At 40.5% G+C, this 14,033-nt stretch overlaps 1 protein-coding gene across 4 annotated transcripts in view; it reads right to left on the bottom strand.

The window, feature by feature from the left end:
- Positions 1-13,757, bottom strand: part of COG3 (component of oligomeric golgi complex 3) — a 72,710-nt gene extending 58,953 nt beyond the window's left edge. For 2 of the 4 annotated variants that reach the window (XM_086711812.1, XM_086711814.1), the window contains exons 1-5: positions 13,420-13,754; positions 5,115-5,261; positions 2,904-2,965; positions 1,495-1,660; positions 771-845 (exon numbers count right to left, since the gene is read on the bottom strand). In XM_086711812.1, coding sequence (XP_086567938.1) covers positions 771-845; positions 1,495-1,660; positions 2,904-2,965; positions 5,115-5,261; positions 13,420-13,593 — 624 coding nt within the window. In that variant the 5' untranslated portion in view covers positions 13,594-13,754. Of the gene's footprint in view, positions 1-770; positions 846-1,494; positions 1,661-2,903; positions 2,966-5,114; positions 5,262-13,419 lie in introns of all 4 variants that reach the window. The other 2 variants (XM_086711813.1, XM_086711811.1) reach the window with 2 other exon arrangements.
- Positions 13,758-14,033: the final 276 nt, after the last annotated feature.

The raw sequence follows: 14,033 nt of genomic DNA, 5'->3' as shown, positions 1-14,033 counted from the left end.
CATAAACACAAGTAATATATATAATGTTTAATACTTAACATATAAAACTATACATTAAGACATGAAACTATTTTACATACTTGTTTTATATAAATATGAAAATGTAAGTAAAGAAGTGTATGCAAAATATAAGTAAAACCAGTCAACTATTTTTTATCTTGATAGCTTAACAATGAACAATTTCCCCTTGCATTCCATTATTAACTGGTTACTAGTTTTCTGTCTCTGTAGTAAACCATAATAATTATAATTAATTTAATACTTTTAGTCATTTATATGTAGTAATTATGATTAATTTATGAGCCGGGAAGACATAGGAATATAATTTACACAGCAGTCTTAATTGAGACTATTACTTTGATATACAAGCATGCGTTATAAGGACTATACTCCAAACTAAACAGGAGATTATTTTAAAAAATATTTTGATTGCTAAGAGTAGCACAACCACAGCAAGATTTAAAATTTAATACTTCCTCTCACCATCTTTTCAGCTCACCAATAAGATTCTGTACGTGGTAACAGACAAAGGGATTTTAGTAACAGTAATACAACTTAAGAGGAACTACTGTTTAAATCATATTTGAAAAAATTTGAACTGGTAATGATACCTACATGGGGTACAAGTAGGAATATCTATCTGCAGGCAAACTATTAAGTTAAATTATCACTCAAGTCAATTTATAAATTTAAAGATTATATTCAGAAAGGAAAATACAAATAAAGTCACTAACTTTACAAAAAGTAAAAAAAAAAAAAACCATGCTTACTGTGTTAATAGTTTCCAATTCATTAAAATAGGAAAGCTTTTGTTGAATGTTTTCTGCCAGATCAACAAGTTCCGACTTGCATTTTTTAAAAGAAAAAAATCAGTATAAGAACGTAAGAATCAACACTCCAGTCTCAAAATTACATTGAATACATTTATACCAGACATATAGGTTTATTTTAGACATAAGATTTTAGACTAATGTTCAAAGATTTCTGCAATCGTGGACAAATTAAGTGATGATTATTACAGCAACTTACATATCTTTTATAAAATAATAAATAATTCCCTTTTAAAAACACATAAAATATACAGAGAAGACTCAGATAAAGTGACTTACGTGTTCTATCTTTAGATCATGAGTTTAAGTACAATCTAGATCAGTTCATCTTTTCATAAACCCCACCATTACTATAATCACTTTGCTTATTTGAAAAGTGTCAATCAAGAGTGGACAGGGCAAACTAATGTATCGTCTTCATTCTGAAACTGTACTGAGACTTAACAGCTCAAAACAGGCTTGCCTTGCCACAGTCATGTGAGCTTACTTAGAATACAAACAAGCTGGCAATGTCATAACGTGCATGCTTAGCACAAGGCCTCATACAGAGCAGAGTTCAATACATAGTTGGAGAAATTAAAGAGATCAAAATTAAATTCTATCCATCTATTTAAAAATAAAATGTTAAGTATAATCACTAGCCCTCTCCCCTACTCCAAATTACCTGTTCTTTTAGGAGCTGTTCACAGGCTTCATGTAGGGTTCCTGTCTTATTGGACACAAAAAGATACTGTTTCTGCAATGATTCCAGATGCTGAAGAGCACTGTTTACATCATTCAATATAGCATCACACTGCTCCTGAAACCCAGACAAGTAATCCCTCATCTGTCTAGAAAACAGAACCAAAAGGGGATTGGCAATAATATTTTCCCCCAATAAGCAGAGTCAATAAACAACAAAGTCTCATTTTTCCCCAAATGCTTGAATCTCAGGAGAAGAGTCGACCTACTCACTGAAGTTTATTATATTCAGAAAGGTGCCAAAAACTATGTTAACACCTTTTCCAAAACTTAAGAGGAAAAAAAATCACTGAAACAATGAGCAACAAAAGGAATCAGCCTTAAAGCCACAAGCTGGCTTTTCACATTTAAGGCAATAAATCACCAACTCAACTTTCAAAGACTGGGACACTAGGGCCAACCCGGGGTATTAAGTAGGTCAATCTCTCAGGTCACTTAATGTCTTTGAGAGACGGTGTGATGTCATGGAAAGAATTTTGGACTTGGAATCAGAAGACCTGAGTCACTGAGTCATATGAGGAAAGTCGCTTAGTATTTTCAGGCTTCAGTTTGCACATTTGTAAAATAGGAATAATATAATACCTTTCCTCACATAACTGCTATAAAGATTAACTGAAATCACACATCAAAGAGCCTAACACATTACCTAGCAGTAACAGTCACTTGATAAATGTTAAATAAATGCAATTATTCAATCCACAGTCCCCAAATCAGCTCGACACTATGCACCATCATTTCCCCTATGCTATCAACATACACAAACAAGACAACATAGTTACACCCATTCTAGGTGGGCATCCCCAAAATCTCTTGGGTCACTACTTCTAAAGAAAAGCAACAAACATCTCAGAGTTCCTGTAAAATTCCCACTTGAACTCAAACCTTCTTAGAGTTCTCTAAAAACCAATGTGTGCACCTCCTAACCTATTAATTATGATACAACTATTTGTTTAAATCACACAACTTATCTCTAGCTCTTCTTAAAGAAAATGTTGCTGTTGGAGTTTTCTTTGTATCTTAATTTCGTTTAAAGATACAGATTATGAAATGCTGCAGATGACTGTGATCTAAAAGTTAGGGGACACCTGGGTGGCTCAGTTAAGTGCCTGACTTCAGCTCAGGTCATGATCTCGCGGTCAGTGAGTTTCAGTCCCACGTCGGGCTCTGTGCTGACAGCTGAGAGCCTGGAGCCTGCTTCAGATTCTGGGTCTCCCTCTCTCTCTGACCCTCCCCCACTCATGCTCTGTCTCTCTCCATCTCTCAAAAATGAATAAACGTTAAAAAAAAAAAAATTTAAAGTTAGGTTAGCCAACAAACTCAAGAGCCACATACCTATATTTAGTTTCTTCATCCTGATCCATCTGAGTTTGTAGCTTTGCAAACCATGAGAAAAACTAGAAAAATAAAGAGTATTACATTGTCAACAAAACTAAAACAGACAAGATGGAAAGTGGCTACAGGCTAAACAGCAAGTCAAAAGGGTAGACACTACCTAAGTCTTACTGTCTGTGGTTCAGACATTAATAATTATTTTTAAGCCAGGAGATGATCATTTAATTCCATAGTCAATATCTACATGCTAGAAAAGCAAAGGATATTAAAATCATTGGCCACATCCAGAGTCAAACAAAGATAAGGGTTAAAGGTACAGTATATAAAAAATATATATTCTTTCCTAAGAGGCTAATGCCTATTTGCTACATTGCTAAATTTGAATAGGTAACATAGGGCTTTGGGTCAGTGTTAATATTAATGCTATCTAATAAGGATTATAAAAATATAACTTTGAAATAATATAACAGAGTGACTTAACAACATGGGACTTCTGTATTAGCTAAACCTGGGTTTGGATTCTAGCCCTACCACCTATGTCGTGAAAAATATCTATTATTAAAAAGAGGTGGAGGGCACAGTCTATTAAGCATCCGACTTTGGATCCGGTCACAATTTCAAGGTTTGTGAATTCGAGCCCTGCGTCAGGCTCCTCTGACAGGACAGAGCCTGCTTGGGATTCTCTCTCTCTCCACCCCTCCCCCAATTGTGCTTTCTCTCTCTCTCAAATAAACTTTAAAAAATAAAATAAAATAAATAAAAAGAGCTAAAGATTGACCTTATACAAGCATGAAGGATAAAAATGTTTTATAGCTTGATCATTGTGGGAGTTAAATTTGTCAAAACTCATCAAACTATATACTTAAAATGGATATATTTTATATTGTGTAAATTATAACTCAATATACAAGTTTTTCAAAAAATCTAAAGAAAAATATGCAGGTACAAATTTAGCCCAGATTTTTTTTTTTTCCAAATAGTCCAAATAAGTTCACAGACATGGTGCAAGGTTATGCTCCACAATTCTCAAGTTGGATTTGAAGTCAAGGGTATGCTTCATTCTCTCCAGATATTAGGCTTGCCAAGTGCCTTAGCTATCATTCACTTAACACTGACTGTGTGCCTGTCAAACACTGTATGCATTATCTAATTTTCAGAAAAATCCCATGAGATAGGTATATAATCATCCTTGTTTTGCAGATTCGAAAACTAAAGGCCTAAGAGGATAAGTGATTTGCCTAAACTCACAAAGATGGTAAGTGATGGAGAGGGTGACTTTCAGATCCAGGCTGGCCTAACTCAAGAGGTGGAGCTCTTTTTCACTTTGCCACACTGCCTCGACTTCCTAGATCTGCAATTCAGCGGGCTTGCTTTTTGCTTTCCTTGGTAAATGCCTCAGCTCTGATTTTTATACAGCAGAAAGAAGAGACAAAAGAAGTGGCAGAAGAAACTGCTATGTATTTAGGTTTATGATTAGGAATAAATAGCCATCAGGGGAAGATTGATTACACATGCAAATTTTAAAAAATAACTGTAAGGGTTCATCTAAAGAGAATCTTTAGGTTCTTAAAAAAGAAATAACCTAGCAACAAGCAGAGGGGGGTGTATGTGTGTGCATGTGCGTGTATGTGCACACACACGTGCGTGCTAGGGGGACCCATTGACATAAGCAGACACTGGGGGAGGCCAAAAGTGCATGAAACATTAAAACCTTAATGATGAGCCATCAACATCCAAAGTTGGAATATCATATCTTTATCTGCATCGCAAATACAATTGGGCAACAGGTTTATTTAAAACACTCACAGAGGTATCTGGGTGGCTCAGTCAGTTGAGCATACGACTTCGGCTCAGGTCACGATCTCACAATTTGGGAGTTCAAGCCCCACACCGGGCTCACTGCTCTCAGTGCAGAGCCCACTTCAGAACCCCTGTCCCCCTCTCTCCCTGCCCCTCCCTTGCTTGTTTTCCCTCTCCCTCTCTCTCGAAAATAAATGGAACATTTTAAATAAATAAGTAAATATAAATAAGTAAAAATAAAACACTTACAAAACAACCACAGCTAACACAAAATCGAGAATGTTCTAGAAAGATCTGATGTTAACTATATCTTCAAAGATTTAGAACTTTTAACAAGGACACTTTTTCATTAGCCCTGTCTTGAGATCTTTAAAATAATCAAGCATCCTTAGAAACAACAATGCCATTCACCTGCTGTGCAGTTTCAATTCTTTCTTCTTCCATTTCTAAGGAAATGAAACCCTTCAAGAGAATGTCTTCTGTAGATTCAGGTACTATTGAAGGCTCTGCAGCAGGCAGCAACTGGGATGTTAAACTGCACAAGTCTTCAAGTGGAAGCTTCAAAAAAAAAAGAGCCACAGAGATATTTAAATAACGTGAAAATTCTCTAAACTCTTGACTGTTATTATTCCATCTCACTTGTTTTGAAAGATCATTTGAGGCTAATAACTGCCATATGACAGTAACACTTACAGCTAGGCTCTTTCTATTAAATGCTAGTCTCAAAACGTAAACGTAATACGGTTATTGCACCGAGAGTTAGGTATGATTTTTGAGTTGCCTTTTTAATACTGGCAGTGAATCTGTGCTAATCAACACACGTTTTCTTACTTGAACCTCATGAACTGGCACCAAGGGCAAAAACCTGTATGCTGTTGAAAGTAGCTTGCCTTTCCCAGGATGTAACAAAAGAGCCTGGCCTCATTAATGCTTGCCAACAGAAAATAAATCACACCCAAGAATTAACTATCAATAAACATGACCTCCTTCTGCCATTTCTACCATTGGCACACTTCGCCCACACCTTCTTGGTGGTAAATTCTGAAACTGTAACTGAGGAGAAACCATCTCAGAACTCCCCGTCGGTTTCGGAAGAGCCCCCCCAGAAGGCCTCATTTTGACACCATCAAATACTTTGACCTACAATACTTTCCAGTTCTCCACTACTAGCCCAGGTGTTAATAGCCCAGGTGTTAATTTACCTATAGTCACACAGACGTACTAATTTTAGACCTCAAATAAAGGGAGTTTGGATTAAGGATGAGGTAAAAAGGCCTAATGTTTCAATTCCAGTTTTTAGTCCTTAGGGCATAACATTTAAGGCCCATCTACAGAAAATTTTGACCCAGGGCCTTAGGAAATTGCCCCTGTTTTTCCAGACACAAGAATTTCTTCTGAAGACAGGCTTTATCTTCAAAGCTTAAAAAACAGCTAGATGAACAATGCACCATCACTAATTTAGAAATACAACCCTTTGGGGCGCCTGGGTGGCTCCGTCAGTTAAGTGTCCGACTTCGGCTCAGGTCATGATCTCACAGTTTGTGGGTTTAAGCCCCTTGTCGGCCTCTGTGCTGACAGCTCAGAGCCTGGAGCCTTCTCCTCTCTCTGCCCCTCCCTCACACTCTTGTCTCTCTCTGTCTCTTAAAAATGAATAAAACTTTTTAAAAAATTAAAAAGAAAAAAATTAAAGAGAAATACAACCCTTTAAAAACAGGCTTTAAAAATTTTTGTTTTAATTTTATAGACAGAGAAATAGGTGAGTGGGGAAGGAGCAGAGGGAGGTAGGGGGAGGGTGGGAGGGGGGAGGGAGGGGGGGAGGGAGGGAGGGAGGGGGAGGGAGAGAGAGAGAGAGAGAGAGAGAGAGAGAGAGAGAGAGAGAGGGAGAATCTCAAGCAGGCTCCACACTCAGCACAGAGCCTAATGTGGGGTTCAATCCCACAACCCTGGGATCATGACCTGGGCCAAAATCAAGAGTCAGACATCCACTCAAGCACCCCCAAAATAGGCGTTTCTGTCCTGAGTTCAAGGGGGGCTATACCTTCTGGCATGGGGAAGCGTGTTATGGTGCAGCCTGGTTTGAACACTGCTCCTGCTCACTTATAAGCTGTGTGACGACAGGCAAATTACCTAATGCGCCTAATCCTCAATTTCTTTTCTGCAAAATAGGAACTACAATATCTGTATCCTGAAGCCACTAGGGAAAAAAGAAAACACGGATGTGGGAAAACAGGCTTCCTGAACTGCTGGGAAGCTGCAGACCAAAAAAAAAAAAAAAAAAAAATGTTCAGCAACGTCCTCAACCTGCCTCCTCCCCACAAGGAGTCATGACTCTGACTCAAGAGCCAGGAGGTCATGAGTAAACGTAAACACCTCTTACTAAGAGTATCACCTGTTCATGTAACCCTTCCTGAATGATGACATAATCCTTCAATATAAAAGGACTATGGCACACGAAGAATTACGTTTCTCAAATCCAGTGAGAATCTATCTTGAGTCCAAAGCGTCATCAGCAACCGTGTGCTGCCACCAGGGGTTCGGAAGGTAAAAGGGCCTAATTATTTCATTTCAATTCCAGTTCTTAGTCTGGAGGCAGAGGAAGCTGTGCTAAGTCACACTACTCCTGCTCTGTGGAGCCATCCCAGTTACCACAACAAGCTGCCTCCTCGGAGAGGGGGAGGTAACCCACCAGAGACAATACTACATGTATTTAGCATCATGCTTGTCACATAGTAAACAATAAATTTAAGCTACTGTCATTTATCACTTTATTATTATCCCTACTTGTGAGCAATAACAGAGTAAGTAAATCTATAAATCAGAATCGATAGTGCTCTTGGGGAAAGAACAGTCCTTAAGCTATCTTTTTTTTTAACGTTTATGTATTTATTTTGAGAAAGAGAGCATGTGCACTCATGTGTATGCATGTGTGCAAGTGAGGGAGGGGCAGAGAGAGAGAGGGAGAGAAAGAATCCTAAGCAGGCTCCAAACTCAGTGCAGAGCCTGACGCAGAGCTCAATCTCACGACCGTGAGATCATAACCGGGGCCAAATTCAGGAGTCGAGTGCTTAACCAACTGAGATACCCAGGCACCCCCATAAGCTATCTTTATAAAAATGGATTTCATTAGTAGTAAAATTTAGTTCTATTCAGACTGTGACAAAAGTCAAACATGTAATGCTATCCTCAATGTTTACACAATAGCTAAGGGGGAAGGAGAGGTGGGTCAGGCTCAGATTTGAAAACAAACCAGAAAGCACCGGGAGACTGGGCTAAGGTAAGGAAAGCTGGACAGAGTGCTGCTGCAATGTGCTCATCAGTACATTCAAGACAGCTAAAGACTCAGTGAACTTGAAGACAGTGCACTAAAATCACCCAATAGGAAACATAAAGAGGAAACAGAGTGAATAAATAAAAACCAAACACAATATCCAAGAACACAGAGATGGCATCATATTATCTAGTACATGTATAAATAGAATCCCAAAAGGAGAGAGAACAGGGTAGAAAAAAATTTTTTAAAAAGATAATAGTTGAAACATTTCCAATAAAAGACAGCAAACTACAGTTCTGAGAAGCTCAGAGAATCCCAAGCAGAATCTCTCTCTCTCTCTCTCTCTCTCACACACACACACACACACAAATACACATGTACACACATGATATTCATACTCCTAAAAATAAAGTTTAAAAAAATATGCTAGAAGACATAGGAAAAAAGACATATACAGAAGAATGAAGATAAGAATTAAAAGAATTACAACAGACTTCTCACCAGAAATTAAACAAATCTTTTAAGAAATAAAAGAAAAAACCGTCAATCCAGAATTCTTAATCTAGTAGAGTATCTTTTTTAAATGAAAAGGGCTGTTTAAACAAAGCTGAGAAAATGCATTTCCAACAGTCTTGTACTACAAGAAATGTTAAAGGCAGTTCTTCAAAAGCAGATGGAACATAATACCAGATGGAAAAATGGATCTTAAAAACAAGCCAACAAAAAACTAAAGGCTCTAGAAATAGTTAAAATAAAAGCAAATATGGTATTTTTTTTTCTTTTTAATCACTCAGAAAGATAAATGTCAAAAGCAAAAATATATCAGGCTCAGTCAGTTAAGCGACGACTCTTGATTTTGGCTCAGGTCAAGATCTCATGGTTTGTGAGTTGAAGCCTCCAGTTGTTCAGGCTCCGCACTGACAGCACAGAACCTGCTGGGGATTCTCTCTCTTTCTCTCTCTCTCTCTCTCTGCTCCTCCCCTGCTCGTGTACTCTCTCTCAAAATAAATGAACGTTTAAAAAAATATTTATCTTCTAAATTACTTTACAAAAGAAAATCATATGAAAACTCTAGATACTTGAGAAGGTAGTGTAGATATTCCAGACAAAGTCTGTAGTCTAGATGTTGTGAGTAAACATGATCATGTGAATATATGAAAAAACATTCTATTTGATTACTTCATGTACAAATACTAACTACTTTTCAAGCATGAGGACTTTTAAATACCAGAAGCAAAAGGAGGCTTCCCGTCCTGTTCCCTTGTACTCACTAATACAAAACCATTTTCTCTCAAACCAAGCAAGCGAGAAGCCACATTAACTGAAACAACTACTTTTTTTTTTTAATGTTTATTTATTTTTGAGAGACAGAGTGTGAGCGGGGGAGCGGGGGAGCGGCAGAGAGAGGGAGACAGAATCTGAAGCAGGCTCCAGGCTCTGAGCTGTCAGCATAGAGCCTGACGCAGGGCTTGAACTCACGAACCGTGAGGTCATGACCTGAGCCAAAGTCGGAAGCTAACTGACAGAGCCACCCAGGCGCCCCCAACTGCAACTAATTCTAAGAAACAATTTTTTAAAGAAACAAAACAAGTTACTTTTTAAAAGAGAATGAAAAACTGGCCCCATTAGGTACATTTCTTCAGCTGTCTTCTTTTCTTAAAGCACCTGGAATAGAATGGAAAAGCAAGAAGGGGTGTGCTGGGGTCACAAACTTTCCTGTTCTGACCTCTCATTCACTCCTGCCTCTCCTGGCTGGCTCGGTCAGTAGAGCATAGACCCTGGATCTCAGAGTCGTGAGTTCGAGCTCAAACTCCATGTTGGGCGCAGAGATTATTTAAAAAAATAAGTAAGTAAAAAAACTGACTCTCATTAACTCATTCACTCCTGAGTCCTCTGGCACACTATACCATACTGTGCTAGCTTCCAGATGGAGCATTTACCATCAGAGAGAGAACAGCACAAATCTACGTACCTAACTGGCAGTCCTAAAGAGCTATTGTATAGTTTATGCAAATGGTACGTTAACATATTAAATAATAATTATAATAAACAATCAACCTTGCCTGACCAGCTAAGCAGGTCCAGGAAAAAACCAAATACACCTTTCTCTCCCGAACTTTATTTCTTGTACATTTCCGGGTTGGAGAAAATCACTTTCATAATCTAAACAATTCATTCCCTAAATGAAACCTGATGTTACTTTCTCTGCTTGAAGCAAATCATTGAAGACGTATAGATGGAATCTCAGAACCTTCAAGGCACTTAACGTTTTCTTTTCTTACCTTTGGTCTGAGTGACACCTATACCAGCATAGGATCACAAGATTCTAATCTACTCTTTCAAGTTATCAATCATGTGGGGAGAAAAGCATATGAATAATACAGTACTTACAGCTCGCTTGCCATGTGCACTTAACATACGTGATTTCACTAAATTCTCACAATCACAACCCCTCATCAGACAGTAAGCATATTATAATCCCCATTTTTTAAAGAAAAAAACAGGGGGCGCCTGGGTGGCGCGGTCGGTTGAGCGTCCGACTTCAGCCAGGTCACGATCTCGCGGTCCGTGAGTTCGAGCCCCGCGTCGGGCTCTGGGCTGATGGCTCAGAGCCTGGAGCCTGTTTCCGATTCTGTGTCTCCCTCTCTCTCTGCCCCTCCCCCGTTCATGCTCCGTCTCTGTCCCAAAAATAAATAAACGTTGAAAAAAAAAATTAAAAAAAAAATAAAATAAAGAAAAAAACAGGCTCAGAGAAGTTAAATATACTAAGAACACACAGTCTTTAGGAAAACAAGTTACAGTTCATTTCAGGTAAATTTCAGGGTTAATTATTGCAGCATTTATGAAGAACTACTAAATTCAGCAGAAAGCAAAAGGCCCTCCTACTAAAACAGATGAATCTTGGCTGCAAGAAACCAGTCTACCTAATATTCTACTTCAAATTCTTTTATCTAACACCAAAAAAAGAGAAAGCTATAACTTCTTTCCAAAATATGACCAGTTCCTCTTCATAAAAGAGAAAGATATTTTCTAAAAAAAGTTAACAGCTTTACGGTATTTACTGAAGCATCAGCTGGCCTTTTGCTATTCAACTAACTTGCTCAGTGCCAGCTGTTCAGGAAGTAATTTATCTTGTGAGAACTGTGAAACACTGCAGAAAATCCTTTACAGATACGCTGTTTGGAGAAAATAAAAACTGAGCCATTCTTTTTTCAGCACCAGTGTTAAGAGTGGTAACAGACAGGGGAACCTGGGTAGCTCAGTCGGTGGGTATCCGACTCTTAATCTCGGCTCAGGTCATGATCTCACAGATCGGCTCGTGTGTTGGGTTCCATGCTGACAGTGCATGGAGCCTGCTTGGGATTCTCTCTCTCCCTCTCCCCCCCCACCTCTCTCTCTCTCTCTCTCTGTGTGTGTGTGTGTGTGTGTGTGTGTGTGTGTGTGTGTGTACCCCCCCCCACTTGTGCTTACGCTCTCTCTAGAAATAAACATTAAAAAAAAAAAGGTGGTAACAGATAAAAAAAATTCAATTCCAGTCTTCCCATCAGACATAGAAACACTTTTAGTAAAGGGAAACAAGGGCTACAGATAGCTGAAAAACAATGATCCCCCTGACAGATGTCCCAGACAGGAAAATAAAGGCCATTTCATTCTCACAGAAATCCCATACGTACACTGCATATACCAGAATACCTTCACTCAACCCTTGAACCTGTCAAGCTCATCTCCCACCTGTGACTTTGCATTGCTTTTTCCTCCACCTGGAAGGTTACTTCTCTAATCTTTGCAAGGCTGGCATTTTGTTTTCCACCGTGAGTTCTCGCCTTAGACTGTCACTTTCTTAGAGAGGCTTCCTTCCTTGTCTAGAGCATACCTCAATCCCTTTCCGTCATACTATCTTGTTTTATTTTCCTTATACCATGGATCATTGTCTGAACTTACCCTGTTCTTTTCTACAAGCTCATGATCACAATTATGTTAGCTCCATGAAGCTAGGGAGCTTGATTTGCTTATCTTTCTATCCTCAATTCCTAGCCCAGAACAGGCACAAAATATATGTTAAACAACTGCATGAGATTAATGTGGATACTATACTGCATAAATATGGAAAAAAAAAAAAAAAGGATGAAAACGGAAGATTCCATTTACTTCACTCCAAAACCTTTCCTTTGCGTTCAACGAGAATAGTAATAGTTTATGAGCTAAGACAATAAAAGCAAATTGGGTTACTTTTCTTGTGGACTATGTTCCCCACAGGTGCTGTGATGCCCAAGCGTCCTGCTTCTGTAACAGGCCAAATCAACTATAACCGGACTGGAACATTTATAGAGCAAACAACTTCTGTTATCCAAAGCATAAAAGACTTTGATAGCCAAGTCAAAGAAATTTCCACCTGTTTCCTCATTTATTTCAACATTGCATCCTACAGGTGAACAGAGAAACCCAAGAAAGAACACCTGTATTTTATGGCAGAGGACGTTAACAGTGAAAGTGAACTTTCAAAGTTCTTACTCTCTAGAACTTGAGGGTAGAAAAAAATAGTTTAAGTCTCTAAAAACAATCCACCTTTGGACACAATCCCAAATCCTGTAAAGTGAGTGCTTCCAACATAAAAAAAAAAATTATTATTAATAAAACAATAATCCTAAACCTGGGCCTCAAACCAGAAAAAAGTCTGTCCATCTGACAATTCATAAGATGTTCTTTTTGATATTGTAACTACTTGAACTGAATTACACAAGCGATAATATGCATAACAACCCAATAATAACTAGGATTAAAAACACTGACACCACGAAAGCCAGCATTACCTAATAATGCACTGACCCAGCTTTCAAAGAAAATTCTTTTCTATTGCTCGGCTATCGGTCAGATAAATCGATCTCCCATAATCTGCACTTGATGGAGAGCTCATTGCTCTGTGTGCGCTGAATGAAACCCTCACTCGGGATCAAGTTTTTGTCTCTCCAAGTGCCCCATGGAAAAAGGAAGCTGGGTTATTCATTAAGGCGGTAAATGAATACTAATAAGGAGGCTGTCCTGAAGCAAAGCACTTCGGGGGTCGGTGCCCTCTCCTGGGAGATGGTGGGCAGCAGGATTATGCCTCAGCTGATAGCACGGATACCTGGGGCAAGACGCCCACGGCAAGGCTCCCAGCCAACCGTCCCACACCGCAGGCGGAGGGCTGGGTGCCCGCCAACACCAGCCACTGGACGCCCCCGCAGTCGTCCCCGTGCAAGAGTAGAGCTGGCAGTCGCCGGCAGAGCCAGGCCTGACAGCCCGGGAGGGTGAGGCGCCTCTCCCACCGGAGCCGCCACCGTGGCCGGGGAGGAGGGAGAAGAGACCGCGGGCAAGAGTCTGCAAGGCCGGGGCCCACGACACGCCAAAGAAGCATCCCAGCTCGCTTTCTCGCCGCCCCAGCCCAGTCCCAGCCCGTCACCTCACCTCGGCCGGCACAGGCAGGTTCTCCACCGCCGCCTTCAGCTCCAACACCGAGTCCGTCTGCCTGTCGGTCAGCGGCGCCGTCGTGTCGGGTCTCCGATCCCAGAGAGCCAGCTTCTCCCGAGCGTCCCGCTCTGCCGCCGCCTCAGGCGGCAGCAGGAGCGCCGCCTCCGCCATCGCCGCCGCCCCTGCGGCCCTCAACAGCAGCGGGGTGGAGGGGACCCCCACAGACAGGCCCTGGCCACTTCCGGGGGAGCCGGGGCTTCCAGCAAGGCACCGGCGGCGGGGCGGAGCGGAATACCCTGACTCCGGAAGTGCTTCTACAGTGTGTGTGGGCGGGACCGAGGCCAGGACAGACGTGGCTCTAAACGGGGTACAAATATTTCCGGTTGGGAAGGCGTAGAGGGAGAAGAATGTGGGCCCTGACGGAAATAGATGTGCCCCTACCGGAAGTCTCTTCCTCACCTTCAATAACTTTATTGTCATGTGTGTTCAGGTTATTGACAATTGAGCTACGCGACCCTGCCGGCAGAGGTCCTCCTGGGCTCCCGGATCTACTCACTGCTTCTGCTCACTGCCGAGTAGTCTGGGTGGGGTATGCGGTCTCTGATTTCCGT

Source organism: Puma concolor, chromosome A1 (genome assembly GCF_028749965.1).
Source record: "Puma concolor isolate L17-30 chromosome A1, mPumCon1.1.hap2, whole genome shotgun sequence".
NCBI classification, from domain to species: domain Eukaryota; kingdom Metazoa; phylum Chordata; class Mammalia; order Carnivora; family Felidae; genus Puma; species Puma concolor.
The sequence above is the reverse complement of the archived record's forward strand: the minus strand, read 5'-3'. Positions and strand labels throughout refer to the sequence as shown.